This window comes from Phalaenopsis equestris, unplaced genomic scaffold (assembly GCF_001263595.1).
Source record: "Phalaenopsis equestris unplaced genomic scaffold, ASM126359v1 Scaffold000421, whole genome shotgun sequence".
NCBI lineage: Eukaryota > Viridiplantae > Streptophyta > Magnoliopsida > Asparagales > Orchidaceae > Phalaenopsis > Phalaenopsis equestris.
This window is the reverse complement of record NW_018164862.1, coordinates 1,198,764-1,225,481: the sequence shown is the minus strand read 5'-3', so window position 1 is coordinate 1,225,481 and position 26,718 is coordinate 1,198,764. Positions and strand designations below refer to the sequence as shown.

Below are 26,718 nucleotides of genomic sequence, written 5' to 3'. Positions count from 1 at the left end.
AATCTTGCAGGCCTTGTTGAACAAATTCTTTCAAAAACTCCTGGGTGCATGTTGCTTCTCCTATGTTTCTCTGGCTGGACTCTCCCCGCTGTTGTTGTTGGGTTCTTCTTTTTTTTTGACGACATGTTTCCCGCTTACCACATCTTAAAAGATGTTGAATCCAAAGAAGTCCGAGAACCACACCCAAAGAATAGAACATTCTGCTAGGAAGTGAATAAAGAAAGAGAGAGAGAGAGAGAGAGAGAGAGAGAGAAAGCAATATCCAACCGTAAATGAGAGTATCTTATTCATGACATGAACTCTTATTTATAGACATAAGTCCCAACATTTCAAAAGTACATATTAGCCCTCTTATCATTAAATTTTTATGATAGAGTTATTCACATATAATAAAACATTGGACTGATTCGACCGATGAGAATTGTCGATCGTCTAGTAAACCTTGACTCGATTAATATCTAGTCCGAAAGAGTACTCCCCGTTGATCACCCAGAAGGTTAATTACCACCTAGAGGGAGCTTCTCCTGGCGCCTTCTGCCGATTGTTCGAACAAGACGCTTATCTTGCCAATATTCAACCAAAAAACGATCGTTGAAGGCTATGTCTCATTGTCCACATTTTTTTTCTTGAGCTGTTCATCTGCTTTGAGATTCGTGCTGATATATTTTTACATGTACAAATATTAAAACTCATCTAAAACCTAAGTTTAATATTAATCGCGCAGCTCTTCTCCATTTTTTCCTCCTAATCCACACACAATTTTATCTATATTTCTATTACCTATAAAGATTAATAACTTGCCTTTTAATAATTTGCCAAATACATTATTTATTAGGAAGGACAAAAAATTTAAACTAGCTTAACCACCCCAAAAATTTAGCCGTCTCATTTCCACGAAAATGCGTTCCTTGTCCTATTCTTGATGCCTCGTCCCCGCAACTTTGCGGTTTCGGACCAGCGACATCCACGCAAGCACCGGACGCCGTCACGCGACTGCGGCACCCCATTCCGCTCCTTTTCTCTTCAACTCTCACTCCCGACTCTTAGATTTGGATCCGATCAGGCGTAAACACTGAGCTCACAGTCTTATCTCTTGCCCTCTTCGGCTCTTGCTTCTTTCGACCATTTCCCTACTGTCTGAAAGCGGCAATGTTACATGGTTACTCGGGCTCCAGTAATGGACATTGTAGGGCTGGGCAGCAGCGAGAAGGGCGGCCGCGAAGAGGGCGAGGCGGCCCTGGTGGTGGCTTTAGGGTATCGCATCACGGCCAGCAGTTCCAGGAGAAGAACCCCGTTCCCCCTTGTACTGAGTATGATAAGGCCTACTTTCAGGCTTACTCGGACATTGGAATACATGAAGAGATGATCAAGGTATGCTCATCATTGTCGTGCTCATTACGCTCTTGTATTGAGATTGGTTTAGTTATTGTCTGTGAAACGAAACTTGTTGGCGGGTTGAGGATTTGCTATTGTTGATTATAAATGTGGTTAACGAACGATTAATGACCACTGATTTAGAATAAAAATTAAATGTGCTATTAAGAGCAAGCTTCGAAACGAAACTGTTATTTATAATATTCCCATAAAAACACTTTATGTTAGTGGACGCTAGTTATGAATGCCCAATTACGCTACAATATTGGCATCAGAATTGACAATTTCGTGATTGCTAATTCTATTAAAATGGTGGTAAACCTGGTATGTGGTGTTGACTGTTCTGGCTGGTTCCTCACTTGAATCAATTGTTTTAAAAAGAACGAACTGAATGGCAGGAGTTGTAGAGAATACATTCCTATATGCCCCATGGTTCCCACCTTTTTCTATAGAAATGATTCTGGTACATTTTTAAGACAAACTCTTAATTATGATATGTGCACAATGTCAACCGTTCACGCAATAAGTTTCACCGATAATCTCAACCCATGTGGAACAAGTTCGATTACTCCTCTCTAGATTCATCCATCTGCAAGCTACTCACAATATGTTGTCATCTGGTGTACCCCTCCCTAGATTCAGCCTTCTGCAAGATGCTTAGTCTTGGATGATACACAAATATGATATAAAGAACCAGGGGACATCACTGATTTATATCATTACACACCTTAGACATTTGTTTTCACCAAGAACTAAAAGATGGAGCTTTTAAAAGAAACTCCTCGCACGTAAGTGTATACAATACACTCGCCATGCATTCTTGTAAATGTTACTTATAGAATACCAAAAGCCCATACAAATACCAAAAGCCCGTACAAATTTTACATGTACACAATGCTGATCAAGGAGTTCTATAGCCACACTATCAATGTCTTATGTCTCCAATGCATGGCAACGGCCTTTGTGTGTGTATGTTAATGCACTCTCAATGCATAGATTTTGAGCAACCGGAAAACGCTTTGCACACTTGTATGCCAACATCTCAAAAGTTATGGACTTGCGTCATTCATGAACACCAATCTAGTGATCTCGAGCAACCAACTGTTCTATTTGCATGCTAATGCTTAAGCCACCGCAAATGGTGCTCTTCGAGTGCACTCCTGTGCATTCCAACAAGAACATCTTTGTTTACCAACAATTAAATCTGCAAGTTGTTCGCCAATTTGCGTCTACAAACTAGAGCAATATCTTCAACCATTGGTTCCACTCCAATTGCCCAAGTCACCACCAAATGTAACCTCAAATATCGCTGATTATCTTGATATGCACTTTGCTGCATCCAAGTATGAAGGCCTTTGGTTTTTAAAAACATCCTAGCATGTTGCTTCTTTCTTCGAATGTACGAATAGGGTAGATATTTGGCCACTACCAACTGGAATGGACTTTGGAAAGAGATGATGGCAATCTTTACATGAACCCCCATGTACACTAGCATAGATTTATGGCCATTAGCAGGTAATTTCCCTGAGAGAAACACCGATAGCTTCTATATGTGTGTGCTAGTGCACAGCAAACAGTTTTTCAGACACCACATAACAGCTTTGTTCTTTAATTGTAATAGTTACGAGCTCCACCCTAAGAGCTTTTGTAGATGACAACATTTCTTTGGCTTCAGCCATTGTTTTCCCCATCATTCTCCTTTCTTTAGGCGTCCCCTTGAATAGAGATAGTAGAAGAAAAATATTTTGGCAATTTTTTGCAATTGTTTCAGCACACTATATCAATGTGCATGTGCAGTTTACCTTTGTATGCATGCAACAATATTTGAATAGTTACTGCATGCATGTTAGTCACATGTGAACATGTTCTATGCAACTGCATGTAGTTTCACATTATGCACACACCATTTGAACAATTAACTTGCAAGGCTTGGCTACTTCCGCTCATTACAAGCAGCATGGTGTCACATGCATACAACTTGTGCGTTTGGCCTAAATCATTGATGGCCTCTGTGAATTACTTGCGCTATAATTATTCGTGCATATCCTTCTATACGTGCTCATAGTTTATTTGTTTCACAATCGATTTGCCATCTCTACCATTTCTGCTAATGACATTGGCTACACATCCACCACAGCATATGTGGGCCTCTATTTTGCACATGATTGCACTCAACTATCAATAACTATTAAATGTGTATGATTGAGTTTGCATGCCATCTGGATTGTAGGGAGCATCTCCATGCTCGCATCTGCTTTCACACACACCTTCACATGCATGTACATATCTTTTTCAGATATACACTTCATATGCACAACACTTCTTGTTGCATATCAATTACATGCAAAAGTCATTTCAAGCTCATTTCATAATAAGCGCCGCCACTACTTGCACGAGTCATAAAATGTGCTCCCCCTTTGTATGTGAACCCCTACATGAGCACACAACCACCACATGCACATAACACATCATTCTAATCCATTGCATGTGATCTTGCAACATCTTTACCTCATGCGTTGCTTGCTTGACACACTTGCACTTATCCCACGCATCCAGTGCGCACCTCTATGCACCTAGTGGCTTTGCAGCAAGTCACAATATTTGCCTTGCCTTCTCTTGGACTAGTGAAGGATTCAAGACGATTATTTAATGCCTAAGTTCTCCTCAATCATCATGAATATGATCCCCTCCCCCTCAACTAGAATCCAACGCCCTCGTTGGATTTATGTGAAGGTACCAAGCAATTCCTCCATTGAATTATCCTCATGTAGCATCCTTCTTCAGGGTTTCATCACCATTTGCTGCATTCTTCCAGCTTTGAGTTGACTTCAACTGCTCTTTACTATCATCATCAAGCTCCTTTATAGTGTTTTTAAATGCAACCAATTCCTTTGGAGCTGTGATCACACCAGGAAAATTTTAAGATTATTTCAACACAACCACATCTGATAACATAGTTGCAAACCTTAGAGAATTCACATATCGGTCTACATGTGGCGAGAAAGTACATCTTGAGCAACACATGCGAAGTAATTAGGAAGGAATTAATTCTTCACCTCTTCTCTTAAGTTTTCTGGTGTCGAAATTGGAAGCCTTTGTGCGAGGAGAGCATCAAGCATTTGATGCTCCAGTCCACCACAAAAGTTGTTTTACTAAGTACTGTGCATGATGAAAACAAATGCTGCTCTTATGCTGCACAGGAAGTTTTTTAGCTCCCTCGCATTCCATTATTAACTTTTTTTGTGGTTTCACTTGTATTGAGATTGCACCAATACTCTGCGTGAAACTACTAGCTCCACAACCTTGTCATATTGATGAGCCACTTAAGCCTTATTTTTCACAAAGACCTTTCAAAATCCGTAGTTGTTGTTGCACCTTCAACAAACAATCAACTAGACTTCTCCAATCTTTGGGAGAGAGACTTCTCACGAGAACCTCATGGCGAGAAATTGTTTTTTGTACTATGACTACAATCTCCATTAAAGAGTCTTTAACTTTCGTTTACACGCCATTTTTTAGAAGGCCTAAAATTGACATAAATTTTTTTATTGCATATTTCAACCCATGCATGAAAATTTAGTTTAGCTCCTTGTGTTTAACTTTCTACAAGATAAAGTATGAACATGACAACCACATGTTTACAAAAAGGAAGCCAAAGGACTCTGCCAAATTTATTTGATTAAACACTATCAATCATTTGTTCACAAAGAACAAAAAAATAATGTTATTATAAATGAAAATTCTGATAAACAAGCGTGCATACTGCACTCTTTGTTTATAACAACCAAAAACCTACAAATTTCTAATTAGCCACACTGCCAATGGCATTTCCTTCTAATAAATTGCAGCAACCTTTGAGTATGCGTGCTAGTGCGCTCTCTAAGGATCTTAGGAAGCTAGCAAAGGCCTTGGTGCACAACTTCACAATGCTTTCGAGCAACTAGAAACTGAATCCTCATGCAAATTGCCAAAACTACCACAAATTGGTTTTACAAACAACAACAATGGTTTCCACATACTGTCTTCTACACCCCAACAAGCAGACCTCCGTTCACTAACTCATCAACAAATGACTTTGCATGTCCCATATCTATTTGTATCAATGCACCAATTGGTGCAGTCTACCCAATCTCGCTTCAGATCCTGATTCCGCTCCTGTCGCGATCTCGCTCTCACTCGCTATCCCGCTTCAATGTCTGCTCCAAAGCAAGCTGAGATGCATGTACAAGGGATCAATTTACATTATCCTAGTTCCATGAGTCAGCCACACAAATTTAGAAGAAGAAAATCCTTTCTACTAAGAAACCTCATGCGATGAGAATTGATGCCGTGTTCATTCAACATTGAGTATAAGAGGAGCAAGAATGGCTTTGGAGTGAAGGTTGATATGCTAGATGGTCATATGGATCCAAATGAGTTTTTTGAATGGCTTTTGATTGTAGAATAGGTCTTTGGTATAAGGATGTTTCACCTGACAAGAAAGTGAAGTTTAGCTGCTATTAAGTTAAATGAATGTACTTCTTTCTGGTGGAAGAACTTGAACTGCCCGTGCCAGCATAAGGGAAAAAATAAGATGACAACCAATTCTAAGATAAAGAGTAAGATACATCGCAATTACCTACATACACATTACAAACATGATATTTTCTTGAGACATCACTTATGACATAAAGACCTCTAACTAGAGAAATACGGGCTCATGTTGAAATGTAAGCTAGTGGAGTCCAAGAAAAAACACCATACTCTCGATATCTTGGAGTGCGACCATCCATTGATAACATGGTATAGTTACAACTCTATTGAACGTTATAAGATGTTTAAACTTTAGCCTTGATGGTGGAAATATAACACAATAGTATATGGTCGATACCAATCTTAAAATATAGTTTAACAATTGCACCATGCAACAAAAGCACACCTATTTGAGTACCCGAGCCAACCCCTCATGAGGAGAAATCAACCCAAGATGGAGAAAAATTGAGGGCCACCAACACTCCCGAATCACTCATCAGAGTCACAAAGTATTTCAAGTGTCATAGTTTTCAACATATTACTTCTGATTGCTTATATAAGAGGGTAATTTCTTTCACCGAGGAGGAGCAGTGGAAGAAAATACATAGTAACACATGAGACACATGAGAAATGAGGATGCTAGAAAAGTGTATTAACTTACAGTCGACAAAAGAGATGCTAGTTGTACGATAGATCTTTCAGACTGAGGCCACGATAGAGCAACAGTGGTTCCACCACAACATCTTTCATTCCTATCGTATTATGAAATAAGATGTGGGCATTCTTATTATAAATACAGGCGGTTGCAAGATTGTGGAATAGTCGATGAGTTGAGCCTTATCACACAGAAGCACACACATTCTTATTCCTATTTTGGTTAAAGAATTAAAATAAAGTTATAATTGACTGAAGATACCTCGTGACATTTTTTATGAGATAAGTTTCAGGAACAACCGCTATGTAAAGTGGCATCTATGGATGTTGTCACTTCCTACTGGATTATCATTGGTAATACGATCGTTGCACATGTCATGATGACTACAATAATATATATTCATTCATCAGGGATGGGAAGTGCGTCATACTCTTATCTTGGAAGAAGTTTGAGGTAATGGGTGTTCATACAAAGTCTAAGATTATAGTGTCACAAGCTATCTTTTTGCAGTCATTGAAAGAAGCACCAATAAGATTATTATTGGTGGCTTTAGGAGGTGGCGAGTCCGATGAGCCGATGTTAGATATAGTGCAACCCTTACTGAGAGGGTTTTAGGATGTCCTGCTAGATACTCTACTTTCTGGGTTGCAACCACTGTAAGAAATCTAGCATGCCATAGACATCATTCCATGATCTATTTTTCCAAACCGACCAGCTTGCCGGATGTGGCCAACTGAATCGGTCCAGAAGGGATTAGTTTGCGCTATCCCCCTGTGTGTGTCCTTCTCCGACCCCCCCCCCCCCCCCCCATGGTCGGGTCTAGGGGATCCTATTTACCTTATTTATAATAATATTGGTGTTAATTAGCTTTTGGACAGATAAATATGTTGCTAATTTTTGGTTTTGGGACTTCTGGCTTTCATTTATGCGATTTGGAGATTGTGTTCTCTAATTTCAACCCTAAAAGAATGTTGAATCTTTTTTCTCGCTCAAGAGGTGTTCCTGTTTCCTTTAGGAATATGTGGTGAATCTTCCTTGGTGTTTGTGCTTGCTAATGTCGACATTTGGCTGCATTTCCAGCTATTTGTCCCCTGGACAGCAGTTGTCTTTGACTTTTTACCCTAAAAAAACTCATATACTTATATTTTAAACAACAACAAAAAGCTTTTATATCACTAAGTGGGGTTGGTTACATGAATCCTTTTTTTCCATTGTGTCCTATTGAGTGTCATATTTTCATTTAATTCTAATAAATTAAGATCATTTTTTATACATGTCCAGGTCTTTTTAGATATACATGTACCTTTCTCAACATAAGTCAAATCTAAAACATCTACTCTCCTGTCCGGATCATTAGATGACCAACGTTTAATGTGACCAAACCAACTAAGGCGACTCTCTTTAATCTTGTTTTCCACTAGAGCTACCAACTCTTTCACGGATACATTCGTTTCACATTTTGTCTCTAAGTGTCAAACCACTCATTCACCTAAGCATTCTCATCTCAGCAACACTAAGTTCTATGCATCTCTTTTATAAACTAATATTCTGCGCCATAAAGCATTGCAAGTCTCACCACCATCTTATAAAATCTTCAAGTTTAAGCCACACTTTTCTATCACACAATACGACTGGTGCATTCCTCCATTTTAATCATCCAACTTGAATTCTAAGAATAACATGCCATGTATATCACCATCACTTTGGACAATAAACTCGAGATATATCAAAAGTTCACTCTTTTTAATGACTTGATTACCTATTATTATAACTTTGCCACTAGATCTACTACTATTAAAATTACATTCATGCATTTACTTTTAGATTTATCAAAATGAAGGCCTTTAAACTCTAATGTAGGCTTCCATAATTCAAGTTTTTCTTGTACTCTTTCTCTAGTCTCATCCATAAGAAGGATATCATCAACAAAAAAACATACAACAAGGTTCATCCTTCTATAAATGTCCAGTAAGAGCATCCATAACTAAAGCTAAATGATAGGGAGGTTTAAAACTGATCCCTGATGTAATCCAATTGAAATATGAAAATATTTGGTCAATCCTCCTTCTGTTCGATCACAAGTAATAACTCTATTATACATATCTTTAATGATTAGAATATAAGTCATATTAACACCTTTTTTGTCTAGAAGTCTCCAAAGAACTTCTCTTGTAACTTCATCGTAAGCTTTTTCTAAATCAATAAAAATCATATGTAGATCCTCCTTACTGTCTCTGTACTTCTCCATCAAACCTCTCGATAAATGTATGACTTCCATAATATGCATACCCGACATAAATCCAAACTGATTATGAAAAATCCGTGTATCGCGTCTTAACCTATGCTTAATTACCCTCTCTAATAATTTTAATGTACAACACATTAATTCTTCTATAATTTGCGCACTGATGCACATTCACTTTATTCTTAAAAATGGGACTAAAATACTCTTCTCCCATTCAAACATCTTTTTAGTTTTTAAAATAATATAAAAAAATTTAGTAAGTCAAAGAAACTCTCAAATCTCTTAAATATTTTCACAATTATATTGGGATACAATCAAATTTTAATGATTTTTCATCTTTGGTTTTCTTTAAAGCCTCATCAACTTTCTTTTTACTATTGCGACTGTAAAATTTAAAAAAAATAGTATTATTAACGATATTAAGATTATTTGCTTTTAGTAATTTTAATTATTTTCCTATTGTTGTTTGGGTTAACTTCGTTATCATTGGACTCTATAAAAGTTTCGGATCAAACCTAAAACGTCTAGAGATTAATTTTTTTATTGATTTACTTTTTTATTGCTACGTGCTTCTTTTGTTTATTAAATCACTTATTTTGTATATTATTATTTTTTTCATTATCAATACTTTTGAGCATATGATTATACTATAGGATCAGGTGCGGACCAGCACATACAGGGCTGCAATCATGCGCTACCAAGATTCAATTGCTGGCAAGGTATTACGTAAAAAATATATTTTCTGTGATACATTTGAAATATGAAAATATCTAAGGTCTTTCTTCTGAAAAAAAGAAAAAAAGAAAAAAAGAAAAAAAGAAATGAAAATATCAATAGATCATAAATTTCTTACTCTTAATGACAATATATCCAGGTTGTAATGGATGTTGGGTGTGGCACAGGAATTCTTGCAATATTTTGTGCTCTTGCTGGTGCTAGGCGGGTAAGACATTTCTTATTACTTTCTCCGAACACTAATGTTCCAATCCCTTGACGCCCCAACTTTCCTTTTTCAGTCAACAACAAAAGATGATATGTTTCTTATAACATATGCTTAATATAAAGCTCCACATCTGCTAGATTTATTCATCAATAATAATTTGCAAGCTTTTCTTATGGTTTTAACATTTTTGCTTAAGTTGGCACTCTAGGGAGTAGTCTAAACCTGTGACCAGGTGCTTCGAATAATCTCGGCAAATGGAAAATGCGTTTTATTTTTGTGCAGGGAAAAGAGGGAACCTAAGCATAGTTTGCTTAAGATTAGTGCTATGAAATCTCTCGTATGAGTCACTCAAAATGCCCGTGGATGTTGATCTCCATTTGATGCATTGCCAGGTTCAAAGTGTCAAGCTGGTATGCTGACCATCCAGTGCCCACTTGATGCATAGCTTAAATCTAAATGTTGCTGTTGGTGCCCTCATTCATGATTTATGCTATTCCATGTGATATTGGACATACCATTAATGCAAATCTAGGTTGAGATGCACACAAAATATCATTATTCACGGTTTCACATTTTAGTATCGCACAAAATATTATAAAGTTATTTGAATTTGGATTTCATGAGAAATCTGAAAACAAATAGGAAATTCCACAATGATCAAAATTCATATCACGAAAATAGGAACTAAATTGTGCTGATCTTAACGTGATCTCAATGGCACACATAAAACAATTACTAATAGTTTAGATGAGGAACATTATAGAAATCACCAATTTAAATATCAAGAACTCAACTCAGCATAAAAAGAAGCAACTCTCGAAAGTTTTCATCAAGACTTGGAAATTGCTCAGAATCCCCAAGAACAAAACATATATTAAGAGAATAATAAGAATTTTATTCATCAATCATTATTACATAGGTTAAGGGTCCTATTTATGTCCCATATGACCCAAAATCAGTAACTCTCATTATCAAATATGGTCTAAAATTGTAAGTATCAATTCAACCAGCATCAATTACATAAGTTTAAATCTTTTCCTTTTAAGTCCAGATTCATGATAACCAATATACGCTTTTCAGTCATAATAGAAGATCATAGGAGGGAAATTGACTGTCCCCCAGAAGAAAAAACATAACACATAGAGGAGTTGTAGAATGAAAATGTGCAGGAAAGGGTCACATAAGGCAATTACAATTAGAACAGATAAAACTCCTTGTAGCACATCTTGTGGTCAATGCTATGGCAGGGATGGAGACAAACAATGATTGAAGGCGAGTAGTTGCAAAAGAAACACACAGGTGACAAAGGAAACACAGTTAGTGTCACAACTTATTGGTTCACCAATATTTGATGCTTGTTGAATTGAAACCACTTGCAGCAGTAAATCAAACCTGATGAGATAATCAAAACACTGTAGAATATATTCCGTTGTCATAAGAATAATTATCTTAGGCCTGTTACATCCAATATATAAGCTAGAAAACAAAAACCATTAATATAACAATTAAAGTAAGGAAATTTTGATAAATACCGCTTAATTCCTTTGCATTTACATATCTAACATCAAAACTTCAATTTTTTTATATATGCTACCTTACCTATGCATGAAAAGGTACATTGGACCTTTTAAAGTTAAAATAGTGGTATTTTTTATGTGATTTTTATGTGATGTTGAAAGATTTGGGTGGTATAAGTGTAAAAAGTAAAGTTTAAGTGTTAAATATCCGAATACATGAGATTTGGCAGTGTGTATGTAAATGCCCTTAAAGTAAACATCACAACTCATACTATTGATGCACTCATGTTTCCAATGAGCATGCACTTTCAAATTTCCAGGTAAGATCTCAAGATTCAGACCTTCAAAATTTTTTTCTGGATGTTTGTCTTTATTAACACATGTATATTTGATATATGTTTTGGCAATCTTTAGTTGCACCAAAGTTTAAAAAGGCGAAATCAAGAATCAAGGTGATTTGTCGTGAGGCAAGGTGGATCAAGGCATAAGCCTTATAAAATAAAAAGGCAATTAAAAATATGATATTGTAGTTAACTCAAATCACGATCAAACGATAAATTTTATTACTGCATTCAAAAATTACAACGATGAATACTCGAATTCAAAACAACACAAACATGCAGACGATAGGTGCCAACGGAGACTCTACAAAATAAGAAAGAAAACAACACAAAACACCTTAACAACTCTAGAGGAGAGCGACAGGCCCGAAAGGAAAGGAAGAGAGCTTCGACAGTGCCGACTGGTGAACTGTATAGCAGCAGGAAGAGGCGGCTGTGAGCTGGATGGCAGCAGGAAGAGGCGGCTGTGGCTGAACAGCAGCAGGAAGAGGCCCTGGTGGGGCTGGCGACAACATGGACAGGGCTTGGAGGGGCTGGCTGTAGCAAAGACAGGCCCCGGAGGGGTTGGCATCTGCCGGAACAGGCCTTGGAGGGGCTGGCAATAGCAGGAAGGTTGGAACGCACGAAAACAATCACCACGTCGGACGACTTATAGATACCAAATACAACCCTCGGAGGGGAGAAATACCCTAGGGGCAACAAGCTGAAATAAAAAATAATCAGGAACCAAACCCTACGGAAGCAATCAACATACATACATTCATTCATTCATACATACATACATACATACATACATACATACATATATATATATATATGTATGTTGATATAATATTTACTAGTAGTTATAATAGAAATGAATTAGAATAGGAAGGTATAGAAAGGGCAAGAAAGAGAAATAGGCAAGGAATGGGGGTAGCCGATGTGGACAGGGAGGTTCTTTTCCCTTTAGGCTGTGAGTCCCATGGGCTAGACCGTAGCACTATAGCAACTACAGTACTGTACTGCGTCCACAGTAAACTCCCACAGCAAAATACTTCATAAATATGACAAACTATTAATAAGTTGATTTAGTTTATTATCATAAATACATAAACTACAAATCTGAATCTTCTAAATTGATATAAAATAGAAGTTAGAAATGTGATTTTAGATAAACATTCACTTAAAATTTAAATATTCTATGAGGTTCAAGATCCATAGTGGCCTCATTATTACTTTTTTTCATCTTAGAAAAATCATCATATTTCTTATCATCTAATTCTGACATATTGAAAACTTTAAAATATTTTTTATTCTATTAATTAATTTGAAATTCAATATAATTTAAATAAAGAAATAAATAATTAACACAATCAAATAATCATATTTAAATTATCTTCTGACATTTTTGAGGATTGTATCAGATATATTAAATATAATAAAGTATAATAAAATATAATATAAAAAGTATTTTTTTGCCAAATGCCTCGAAGTGTAAGCCTTAAATGAAAAAGGCGTAAGCCTCACCGGTGGCAGTGAGGGTTAAGCCTCAAGGCCTTTTTTGTGCGCATCAATTTGAGCCGCCCCTCGCGACATAAGAATCAACCACCTTTTTAAACAATGAGCTGCCCTAGGGTTATTGTTGGCATGCTACTTACTGTGGCCTTAGCATGGTGTTGCAAGAACAGGTATCTGAACTCATTTTTTAAACCTAGGAAATCTCTTGGCATTTGCTTAATCTTTATTTGGTTTTTTGTTCAGGAAGTATAGAGCATACAAGAGATACATTGGGTTAATTTTGTAAATTGCTTAATACTTGTCCAATTTGCAAAACGCTATATATATTGCATTTTATTTTGTATTTTCTCACCCTTTAAAATTCATTGTTTCCTCTCGTAAATAGAAGCAGGTTTTTCCCTTCTATATACCATACATGCCATTGCAACATAATTTTATCCATTCTGAATGCTTTGTTATTTATTTATTTTTATTTTATTTTTTAATTCTGATTCTGACTTCCTTGTTCTTATAAAACTTTTGTAGGTATATGCAATAGATGCAAGTGACATTGCATTTCAGGTAGTGCTTTTGATTGTAATCTTTGGCATAGCTTCATATGGCTTTTCACTTTTGTTGTTTTCCTTCTTTGTTATACCTTTACAGGCTTGATTATTTTCTCAAACCAGACGAGGGTTGATTCTTCGTGAGAACTTATTTTAGCCTTATGTTTTTTGCTTCCCTAATTTAAGAAAATGTCCATGGGTTATTAGTTGATTAGTCGCTTCTAATAGTAAATTGGCTTATTTTAAATTATTAGATAATAAATAAATCTGACCTTAGCTTATGGTTTACACCTAACTCTAAACCAGCTTGATCTCATCCTTATTCAACCCTGGAACTGTTAAATTCTATTCCCGCTTAGGCTCCATTTGGCGAACTCCTTCAAAAGTCCCGTTGCAGAATGGAGCCAAGGATATCCATTCTGAAACACTCCATTTTATGCTATTTTGGACTTTGCGGTTGATGCGAAGCTCAACATGGGGTCTCCTCGAAATGACACTTGCTCCGTTTCTTCGCTTTCTGCACATCACGACGGAGGCTTCCCGCTCTGGCAAACGAAGCCTTAATGTAACCAAACAAAGTAAATCTTGTTTTGATTGATTTTTCTATTTTCAAGTCAAAATTTCCGTCATACTAGATATCACAGCTGTGCATATATGCATGCATAAAAGAATATTCGTGCAGGCAAATGTAGGTCATGGTTTCATATGCACATACAATTCAATTTGATATCGTGTGACACTTCATTCTATCCATGTTCAGAGTACATGGAATAAGTCAATTTTTAGGTCATTGACCTATTAAAACTTGATCTTCTGGCCAATTCTTAGCTCTAATAATGGTTTGTTGAATTCATTGACTTTGATTACTTACATATGTAATTGTTGTTCTTCTTGTTGTCCATAACATTTATTATTGGTGATAAATTCCCACCGACGCGGGAGCTTTTTTCCCGAGGGAGATACTGTAGCAGCTACAGTGACTGCAGTCCACTTTTAGATTTAATTCTCTTTCTATTTGATCCTCTTATTCTAATTTTCCCTTCCTAATGCTTTCCTCTATACTTGGACTGCAATTCAAATTCCTTCCTTTCCTGTCCACTCTTCTTTAATCCTTGCCTATTTTCTCTACTTAGTCTAGCCTCTATTCCCATCTTATTTATAATTGTTGTGTGTTGATTGGAAAAGGGGAGTTTTTAGTGATTGCTGATTTCAGCTATTGTTGTTGAGAGGTTCTTCCCCTCCGAGAGCTGTATTCGACTGCGAGCAGGTGTTTCAGCTGTAACTTGTCTGAGGTGGTGACTGTCTGTAAGAGTCCGGGTGGTGCTACGACTGTAGCTCGACCCTACAATACATTTATCCTTTCATAGCCCCTCCGGCCCCGCTTCCAGTAGTCGCAAACCACCTTTTGGCCGCTGTCTAGACCATGCCATCCCTCTTCCAGCTATTGTCCAAATCATGTCATCCCTCTTCTGGGTGCCGCCCAAACTACCTCCTGTTGCTGTTCAAACTACTTCCTCTGCTGCACAACCACCGATACATGTTTCAGCTGCTATCCAGTCTTTTAAGGACACTGCTTCCTATCGCCGTCCAACCCACAAACCCCTCTTCCAGCAACCACAACCCCTCCCCTCCAGTCGTCAGCCTCCTTCCAACCCTCTTCCAGCAACCGCAACCCCTCTTTTACAACTGCTGGCCACCTTCTAGGCCTCTTATAGCAAACACAACCATGTTCCATCAATCGCCCTTCCCTCCTTCCACCTCCCCTCCGCCACAACCAGGTTCCAGCAGCCGCAACCCACTGTCCAACACCATTGTCAACCGCGGGCGTCTTTTATTTTTTATGTTCTTTGTTTGCTTATAGTTGCTTCCTGCTTTTCGATTGTCGTGTTTGTAATCCGTTTGGAATTCAGAAATAATATTTTTGTTTTGTTGTGGTTTGAGTTATCTTTGATATCATTTGATATCAGAAGTAGCCAACTCTAGTTCTATCCTATGGTTCTCTAGCATCCGCCCCTACCTATTAAAATTTTGCTGCCCTAAAAGTTTTGACGGATGAAGCTAAGCTCCCGCAACCCTGGGAGATTGACTTGGGAGCTTATCGCTCGCTGTACTGTTGCAGCTACAGTACCGCGGACGTGTTACTGTTGCTACTATAGTAACCGCGATCCCCTTTCAGATCTAATTTCCTTTCTTATTTGATTCTTCTGCTTTAATTTCCTCTTCCTAATTCTTCCCTCCATACTTGGATTGCATTTCAACTTCCTGCCTTTTCTATCCACTCTTTCTTTACTCAGTCTAGCCTCTACTCCCATTTTTTTTTATAATTGTTGTGTTAATTGGAAAAGTGTAGTTTTTCATGATTGTTGATTTCAGTTGCTGCTATTGGGGTGTTCTTCCTCTTTGGGAGCTGTATCCGATGGCTAGGAGGTGCTCCATCTGTAGTTCATCTGAGGTGATGACCGTCTCCAAGGGTATGGGTGGTGCTTTGGCTATAGCTCAACCCCAAAAAGGCATTTATCTTTTCCCAAACCCTCCGACCCCACTTCCAGCAGCCACAAACCACCTTCTGAAAGCTCTCCAGATCATACCTTCCCCCTTCCGGTTGCTGAACAACTCACTTCATTCTTCTTTCGGGTGCTGTCTAGCCTTTTGATTGTTTTCCAGACTACCTCCTGCTCCTGCCCAACCACTGCACATGTTCCAGCTGGTGTCCAACCCCTCAAAGACACTGCTTCATACTGTCGTCCAACCCACAAACCTCGTCCAACAACCGTAGCCCCTCCCCTTTAGCAGTCAACCACCTTTTAACCCTTTTCCAACAACCACAATCCCTCTCCTACAACTGCTAGCCACATTCTAAGCCTCTTCGAGCAACCATAACCATGTTCCAGCTCCCCCTTCCTTCCACCTCTCCTCAGCCACAATCATCTTCCATCAGCCGCCAAACCATCATCCAATAGCATCCGTCCCTGTTGTCACACACAGACATCTTTTATTGTTTTTGTTGTTCGTGTTTGTTTGTCGCTACTTCCTGCTTTTCAAGTGTCATGTTTGTAATTCGTTTGGAATTCATAAATATTTCGTTGTGGTTTGGATTACCTCCGGTGTCATTTGCTATCAACGCTAGCCCAACATTGGGTTCCCTAGCATCCGCCTCTGCCCAAGCCACCCTACCAAAATTATTCTGCCCTAAAAACGGATGAAGTAGAAACTTCCTCAATACCGAGAGATTGTCGCGGGAACTTATCACTCTTGGTACTGTCGTAGCTACAATACTGCAGAAACTTATTGCAGCTGCTACAGTAAGTGTAATCCATTTTCAGATTTAATTCCCTTTTCTATTTGTTTCTCCTGGTCTAATCTCCCCTTTCTAATCCTTCCCTCCATACTTGGACTGCATTTTAAATTCCCGCCTTTCCTGACCATTCTTCTTTAATCCTGGCCTATTTTCTTTACTTACCTATTCTAGCCTCTTCTCCCATCTTATTTATAATGTTGTTTATTGATTGGAAAAGGGAATTTTTCATTATTGCTGGTTTTAGTTGTTGCCGTTGAGGCGTTCTTCCCCTCTGGGGGTTGTATCCGACGGTAGAAGGTGCTCCAACCATAATTTGTCTGAGGTTGTGATCGTCTCGAAGGGTCCGGGTGGTGCTCCGAGTGTAGCTTTGACCCCGACGGGATATTTATCCTTTCGTAGCCCCTCTGGCCCCACTTACAGCAGTCGCAAACCACCTTCCAACTGCTGTCCAAAACACACCATCCCCCATCCGGCTGCTGTCCAGCTCACGTCATCCTTTTCCCGCTGCTGCCTAGCCTTCCGAGTGCTGCTAGACTACCCCTGCTGCTGCCCGACCACCGACACATGTTCTAGCTGCTGTTTAACCCTTCAAGGGCATTGCTTCCTGCTGCCGTCCAACTCCAACCCTCTTTCAACGACCGCAACCTCTCCCCTCTAGCTGTTAGCCGCCTTCCAACCCTCTTTTGCAGCAACCGCATCCCCTCCTACAGTTGCCAGCACCTTCCAACCCTCTTCTAGCAATCACAACCATCTCCTAGTTGCCGCTTTTCCCTCCTGTCACGTCCCCTCAGCCACAACCATCTTCCATCAGTCGCCAACCCACCGTCCAGTAGCCTCCGCCTCCATTGTCACCCGCGGTCGTCTTTTATTGTTTATGTTGTTCATATTTGTTTGTTGTTTGTTTTCGTTGTGGTTTGGGTTACCTTCAGTATCACCCACGGATAACAGAGCAATGAAGATTCTAAAATGGTCTGTGGATTTAGACCCATAGACGGAACCGCCAATCATTCCGGTTTGGATTCGTCTCTTTGGTCTGAAATTTCATTATTTTTCTTAAAAAGTATTGTACTCTATTGCCTCAGCTTATAGGAAGCCACTCAAGACGGACATTCCTACTTTTAATCTGTCTCGTCCTTCTGAAGCCAGAGTACTTGTTAGAGTACTTGTCCAGAGTACTTGTTGAAAAAGACATCACTTCACCCGCTTCTGAGGAAATCTGGTTAGGCACACAATACTAGAAGGTAGAGATTGAACATTTTTCGTCCTATTGTTTGAACTGTCGTATGTTCGGACGTTCCAGTTCTCAATGTCAGCATCTACACCCCCAACTCAGACCCAACTACCATTCTATGTGCCTGCTCCGCTAGAGGCTGTGATTCCATCTCCTTCTCATCAGCTCCTAGTTTTTGACACTATTGATCATCAAAAGGATATCCCGGATGACGTCACTATCCATGCAGACAATATGACAACTATTCAGTCCCCAGTTGTAGCTTCCTCATCTTTAAAACCTCTTATCGTGGGGGAGAGGGAGTTTCTTCAGACCCCGCCTGCCTTAGAACCTATCACTGATAATACAGGTGAAAATACTTCTACTGTTTCACTACCGCCTCATTAGGTCCAGAAAGATGTTAATATTACTCAGACTCATGAGTATCAAGACGTGCAACGACCTACACTTGACCGACTGCCTTTGGAATCTACTGATCTGGAATCTACTGATCAACTGATCAAATAAGTCAATCATCGGATGAGGAATGACAGGTCTATACATCCAGGAGGAAGAAGAAAAATGAAGATCTACTTGAGCTCAGAAATCTGATGGATGATAATTTGTTTACTAGGGCAATGATACTCACCTTACTAATTTGTTAGCCGACTCACTTCCGAGAACTAGAGGTATGAGGACTAAAGTGGGACGTCCTTAGCACTTTTTGTGCCCTATTGTGGCTGCCCTTTTGTTGGTTTTTTACATTTAACATTTATGTATCTTTGTTTTATCTGGATTTTGTGTGTGTTGTATTTTATGAGTTGAGTTTTCTTTTAGGCCTTCTCATACAACATATCTATATATTTTCCATATTAATATATTTGCCCTCGGGCTTTTTCTTTAAAAAAAAATATTAACAGGTACTCCTAGTTAGAATAGGAAGGAAGAGAAATAGGCAAGGACTAGAAATATGAAAGGAATAGAAGAGGAAGGTGTTCCTTTTATGAAAGGGAGTAGAATAGGAAATTGGGACACGGAAGGGCGACGATTACGACTCCCATGAAGGCTGGCCGGTTCAGTTGGCCACCGAGCAATTCCCATGTCACATATGTATTTTTTTTACACTGAACCAAACACTAAAAAAATATCTCAAATACATTACATTGCAATTACACTGAATTTTATTTACACTACATTCCTTTTTTTAGCAAAACGAGCAACCCACCCCTATGTGTACTTGAAGGATATCCTTAGAGGTTTCTTTACCCGATCACTTTGAGTTTAATTTAAGCCTGTCATTTCCTGGCTTTGATGAGGCAGATTGATAAATTGCCTAAATAGTCACTTTTTGACGTTTTGTAGTGGTTTTACTCTGGTATCAACATTCATTCTTTGAAGTTCAAATTGTCTCTGTTGACTCAATTGCTCGACATTTTGTTCTTGTTTTTTACGGTAATCTCTAAATATTGCAACATTATGACTAAATAGGAATAAATGTTGCTGTATGAAGAACAAATCAGTGAAAAGTGGTGAATGGGCAAGATAATCTTTTATACAGATGAATGTTTTTTTTTACTTTCTGATGGCACAAGTTATTTCTTTTCAAAAGTCAAATATAAAACTACTATTTAGTTAATAAAATTACTGAATTACATGCAATGATCTATTATTGGTGCCAAACGCCAAGCTATGGATGAAGCCAGGTTTAAAAATGTTAATTTATGGTTTTCAAAGGGTTTTTGGTTTGGGCAGCAATATAGCTTCTTATTATGCACCATAGATTCTCAATTTTGGGGGAGCTTTCTTTTACATAGGCTAGGTGGTTGGTGGAGCCGACTCAAGCTCACTAATGAGGAGCTTTCCCAGGAATTGATCATTCTATATGATCATTGTGCTCCAATTGCAACAAATTCTTCTTGGATAAGTACTGATCTCCTGAAGTATGCAACATGGCACTCTCAAAGGGTGCCATTGTCTCACCAATTTACTCAACATTTCTAGTTGTCTTCTATAGACAGCAAAGAGCAGCTCTCCGTGCTCTCTTTTCAGAGCTCATTTTCTGTCCGGACTCCTGACGTAGCTGTACGTGCGGCGTAGGTTATCTTGAGTTATTTTCAGGTTATTTCAATAATCCTGAAATAACCCGCGGTCTTTATTTTTCGGTTATTTCTGGGTTATTTCGGTATTATTAAAAATAACCTAGAAATAATCTGAAAATAACTTAGAAATAACTTCGGCCGCACGTAGAGCTATGTTAGGAGTCCGCACAGAAAAATTTTTGCTCTTTTCAATCTAAAGATCAACAGCTGCAGCCAAGAGTCTATCTGGGATTATTGCACATTTATACAAATAACTGAGACTAGTATTGCATTATCGTGTGAAGAATTATGACCAACTGCTTGAGGATTTTTTCCAGACATTACGAAAAAGTAGGGGAGAAAAATGCATCCTAAATAAATGTGACATGGTTTCCTCATTAACAATCTCTAATACTGGCTCTTCTGACTGTTTTATCTGGCAATATTTTTCTTTCCAATTTTTCCCAACATATTTTTTTGTTCAATTATAATTTTCTTAATGGACAAAGTCAATTTTGATTTTGCATATTTAGTTGACTATGCCTGTAATGTAAACCCATTTTGCATATTCACATTTGATGGAATTATTTTCAAAATAATTGTTCAATGCAATTATTTTTCTGAATGATTTTCAGGCTATTGAAATTGTGAAATCAAATAATCTTTCCGACAAGATTATTGTGTTGCATGGACGAGTTGAGGTAAGCTGGTTATCCAGATTATCTGTGATTACTTTCACATTGATTGCTTAATGTCCTGTCATTTTGTGATTGTAACGTGTTGAAACTGACTGTCGAGTATCTCCTTGCATCACTATTTAAGTAAGAAAATCTATTACTCAGGTTTCAAAGGAATTGTTCCAGATCTATGATGAAGCTATTACCTGAATTTCTTTTCGTTCTGTTAAACTTTTCTTTCATCCATGCACAATTTGTTTGTGTAGAGATTAGGGCTTACCTTTAGTTTCAGCTTCTCTATAGTGGTTTCCAGAGAGCTTTTGTATTAAAATCTTTTGAGATAGAAATATTATAAAATTCACTGTGTGTGTTTGTGGGTGGGGGGTGAAGAATTCTTTTTGTGTGCTTGTAGGTGCCAGCCAGGTGGGCTGGGCAGATGTGAATAAAATATGGTCGTGTTAAACGATGCAGCAAAGTAGAGGTTAGAATCTAGTCATATGAACATTGCAGGAAGCTAGAGGTTATTATTCTCTTAAAAGAATGTGTATTACGATATAATGCAGTACTGCTTTTCTAAAAGAATGAGAATAATGCACTGCCATCATCCTTTAAAGATGATTTTTTTTTAATTACTAATCTTTGATTCAATTTTTATTACTTAGATAATTGTAGTTTACATCTCTAGTAAGAACTAAGAAGACAACTACGATGTCTGAGGTCAAGTGAACCTTAAAGCTTTGTGTTATTATAAATATGGTTACCTACTTAAAATTTATTTTTTCATAATGATTTATCTATTAAATGGGTCCACGAGGAAGAACATCAGTAGGCATATTTTTATTGAACAAGTTGTCACCACATTTTCAAAAGTTTTTTTTCTTTCATTTATAGAAACTCGAGGCCTCAATCATATGATTTTGTAAAATGTAAAATTTCTAATCCTAAAATGAAAAATGGAACCATGTACTCAATTGCTTATTAGGATGCCTATAGTTTCTGTAGAATTTCAAGCAAATCAGTGCATATGATGAATAATTCATCTCATTTGTATAAGCGTATTTATGTTCATTTATTCACGTAATAAAAAACTTTGAATAAACATTTTATAAGTTTGTCGTACCAATGAAAAAGCTTAAATACTAATTTGCATGATCTTCTTATGATTGTAAACATGCTTATTTGTTGTTTAACAAGTAGTGCCCTAAAAACTCAATAAATTATTTATTTAGTGAAGATTTAATTGCTTATTTGTTGACTTGGTTTATGTTCTTGTATCATTTTTTGTATTTCTTATAAATTTTAAAAATTATCTATACTATTAGAGCTATATCTATGATTGAAATATCAAATACATAGCTTGATATATAGATTTAAACATTGTCTTCTTAATACTTAAATTTCACCTAATATTTTAAATAATACTTAATGAATTATGTCAATTTTAATTAAACTCTATAAATTCAATTATGGATAGTAATTAGGCAATATTTTTAAATCAAAGATCAATTATATAATTAGGGAGGGTCAATTAAGGTTTGATTATGGCTTGAACTCGATTAGAAAGTTAATAAACATGCTTGAACAAGATCTTGAAAACTCAAGTCATGTTTAAGGTTGGCTCGAATTCGTTATGAAATAAATGAATGTGCTTGGAAAATTTAGTACTTGACTCAACTCGGTTCATTGCAACCCTAGGTTTATAGTTGTGAATTTCCCTTTTAGGATTGGCAATAATTATATCTTTAGGTTTATTTGGTGTTTTATTTTTACATGAAAGTACAAAAGCTTAGATTTAGGTGTTGTTTCATTGACTTTAATAATAGGAAAAGTGCTCCCACAGATCATGGAGAGACATTCATTTTCATGTTGAATGAAGAGAAAAGAAACATACAAATATATATCTTTGAGAGACGACATGCATTGCTTTTGGGTAACTTTTCAATTTTCAAAATCTAGCGACTTAAATAAAAAACCGTCATTTGTTATCATCATTACTTCACCAACATTAGTCTTCTGCCAACTTTTAGGTGACGACGGTATGAATTCTTACTTTTTTATTCTTTCTTGTTGAGTGCCACCAAAGTTATTAAATATATTTTTTGCAAATAATTTGAACTATCCATCTAACTTAAGGCCTTTCTTCTTTTCTTTTAATAGTTTGGAATTAATTTAATCTACTCATCTAATCAACACAATTTTACCCTTATTGTATATTTCTAATTTACTCCAGTCTATTCTCAACTATTTCATCTTTTAGAGATGTTACTCCAACCTTTCCTCTATATATAGTCATTTTATTGTTTACGTATTGAAATCAAATGAGAAAATCTTTGATTGTTTGTTCATTCCAAGCGAATATCAGGAAAGCTTCATATCTCAACCTTAATGATATTTTTGTGTAGATGTTCTTTATATTTGGAAATCTTCATATGCTCTCAATCTATTATAGTTTTATAGGGGAAGTAGTATGAGTTTAATGTTTAAGACTATATGACTAATAACTTTTCATTCTAAATCCATGGTATGCTACAAACTTCCCAGTGGTTGTGGAAGGGAAAGCTTGAAATTTTGTCTAGTAAGGCAGCTTTCTTGTTAGTGCATTTGTTGTTGATTTTCTTGAGAAATGATGGTAACATGAAGATTTCATTTGGTCTGTTCACTTGCTTGTGAAAGTCATTCCTCTTAGCTTTCAAAGCTTGATTTCACCTCAGAGATTTTGAGCTTATCAAATTGTTATAATGAATTTTGTCCAATTTCTATTCTTAATAGTTTTGGTATTTTAGAACTTTGTTATATTGATTTTTCTTAGTATTTTTTAAGTGCTAAGTTGCATAAGGGTTGTATTTTTTCTAGAATTTGCAAAATGTGCTAGTGCGTGCTCACTCATGCATGCATATGATTGAGAGAATGAATAACTTGAGTTTGAGAGAATGCATAGGTTGAGATCTATCACGACCCAACCCAGTGCTTAGAATTAACTAAGGCGGATAATGCGATCGAACTGTATTAACATTTCATTTTACTTTTCAAAAAATTAAGATACTTCCAATATATGTAAAAGTGTCACTAATTCATAGGTGCAAAAATTTAAATCATTCAACAATAACAACATCCACAGACAATTTTTCAATCCGAAACTGAACAGTAAATCAATATCTGACAAAGACATTAAAGAAAGCTATTATTATAAAAATACCTAGCAATAATAGTCCTCCGATAGAGCAAGTCTCTCATATCATAAATATCAACCTAAAACTTATCTTTTCCAGAAGGAAAAGATTAATTTGCAACAGCGAGTATAACTTGATGATTAATTATAATCTAATATGCATTAAATTTATGTGCTATGTTATGCATAAATGACCAACATAAAATGCAATTAATTTCATTAAAACTTTAAATTTATCCATTCTCGTTCACTTTAAATATTTATCGTTTTTAACATTTTAATAGTCATCACAGGATTACTATCATTTTTGAAGTTATCCTAAAAAATGTGTCTGATGGCACCTTCAAAATGTGACTAAAGACACCCTAAAAAATGTACCCGAATGTACCGAAAGGTGCACCTTTACCATTTTCTTTAACGTGCACGGGTACATTACATCTCATGCCAGTACCGTTTGGGGGGGGTAATCCTGTATAACTTAAATATTTAACTCTCAGTTCTTTTAAACTGCATCCTTTTAAAGACATTAAACATTTTTTTTCTTTTTCTCCTTTTGTTTCCTTTCATTCTTAAGCTACAACATGCATACCAACATAAAATAATTTTCTAAAGCTTTAAAGAAATTTTTTATTTAATAAACTTTAAATTTAATATATATAAGAAAATATTTACTCACTTTGCCACACTGACTCCTGAACCCCTGATTTTCTAGGCTTAAATGTGCTTCAACCTAAATTGAAGCTAAACATTAATATTTTATTAATATCAATTCATAATTAAGTAAATTAAACTTTAATTTAAGACATACCTTATCTTGTAGAGTTATCCGTCTTCTTCCTCAAATCCAAGAGATTAGCCGATTTTTTTCTCACTTTCTAACATTAAGAAAGTTTAATAACATTAACTAATTAACATAGCTAATTATGTTATTAATTTCTATAATGATGCAAGGTTTAACATGTATCTTATAGGCTTTCAGGTCGATCTCCTTCCTTTCTCGCTCGCTTCCAACTTCCTATCCTTCAAAGCTAAAATCTCTCTATTGAAGTCTTGATTAAATTGACATTGCATTTATACTCACACACACTCACCAATTCATTAAATAGCTTAATAAAAACCCTAATATACTGCTAAATCCTTTGTTTGTCCAAATCTTCCTTTTCCCTCAAAATCTTCTACTACAATACCTCATTTTAATTGTTAATATCATAACCCATTTAATAAATAAAAAATTATATAATTAAAACTTAAATGATTCAAATGACTTAGCTTAGGCTTCAGTTTTATAGCCTTGGCCTCATGACCGACTTCTTTAAGCTCACACACGCGAGCTCTGTCCCTCTTCTTCTTCTTCTTCTTCTTCACGACTTTGGTGAAACCGAACATAGCAACAAACTGCCTCGACTCCCCTTCCTCCTTTGCTTCCTGCACGCGAGCACCGTAGAAACCTGGACTTGTCATCCTTTTCTCCTACGCACAACTCAACTCAAATTGAACTTCACAGGTAGGGCACGAGCTTTGACTCTGTGTTCGATCACGTTAGTTTGTCTTCCTTTGGCTCCGTCTCAACCCAATAGATCACAAACGCATAATCGCCTCATTCGATTTCTTTCTTCCACAATCGCGGCTCGACCCAAATAAGCCTTCGATGCTGCCACCTCTTCCCTCTCCTTCCTTCTCTTATCTCGAACGGGTCGACACAACACCCGCTACTTCTTCCTTTGATTTCTCCTCCTCCCTACCACTTTTTCTTCCTTACTTGACAAGGGCTTAACCTCTTTTCTCTATCTTTCTCGTTTTCTCTCACTTGTTCACTACGTTGGTTTGAATGAGGAGTAATAGGACTTTTAACGGAAGGGGTGCCAATCCTTCGTGCCTATTCAATTAATTGTTATTATTATTTATTTGTTTTTTATTTTTATTTTTTATTATTTTTTCTAACTTGATGTTATTACAAGATCGAGAGATAGAGAGATCATAAAGTGAGTGTGTGTGTGAAAGCGAGGCATCGAGAAGTATGTGTAAGATACATTGCGCACCACAAGAAAACACCTATTTTTCACCAAAAAAATTTTCTAGAAATGATTTTTCCATTAAAAACCCACTAGTTTTGAGAAAAAATATTTCACCCCTAAAATCTATGAAGCACGGACACAATACGATACGATATGGGCATGTTTTTTATATTTAATAAATTATTAATATAAATTTATATTTTAATATTTTCTATTAAATACATCACAAAATAAAATATGCAACTATTAAGAAAACTTTATAATGATAAATCTAAATTACATGATTTATTAAATCCTGGGTGCAGCAACCCCTCACCCAAACATTAAAATCCTATAGTAATTAAAGGAATGCTTCTAGATTTAAAAAACAAACATTCATCGCGCTCGGTTCGATAATTAGAGTGGTGGGATCATGGGAACATGGGAACGCTGGGTTGGATCTCGTCAATGACAACGAGATTGCTGCTGTTGACCTCATTTTCAGTGATGTCTTAGTTTCCTACTCTCAGAACTCAAAATCTAGCCTTAAGAGTTCTTATTGACTATCCTAGCGTATTAGCAATTGAGCCCACATCCTATAGAACTTTGAGCCACTTCTTGACTCGTTTTTTGTGCAGACCTCGCATGAGTAGTCCCATG

The 26,718-nt window shown here is 36.8% G+C and overlaps 1 protein-coding gene across 1 annotated transcript in view; it reads left to right on the top strand.

Annotated features, from left to right (window-relative positions):
• Positions 1-875: 875 nt before the first annotated feature.
• The window catches only part of LOC110027251 (probable protein arginine N-methyltransferase 6), a 71,436-nt gene continuing 45,593 nt past the window's right edge, over positions 876-26,718 (top strand). The window contains exons 1-5 of the mRNA XM_020728599.1: positions 876-1,371; positions 9,440-9,505; positions 9,661-9,729; positions 13,613-13,648; positions 20,854-20,919. Coding sequence (XP_020584258.1) covers positions 1,150-1,371; positions 9,440-9,505; positions 9,661-9,729; positions 13,613-13,648; positions 20,854-20,919 — 459 coding nt within the window. The 5' untranslated portion in view covers positions 876-1,149. The remainder of the gene's footprint in view (positions 1,372-9,439; positions 9,506-9,660; positions 9,730-13,612; positions 13,649-20,853; positions 20,920-26,718) is intronic.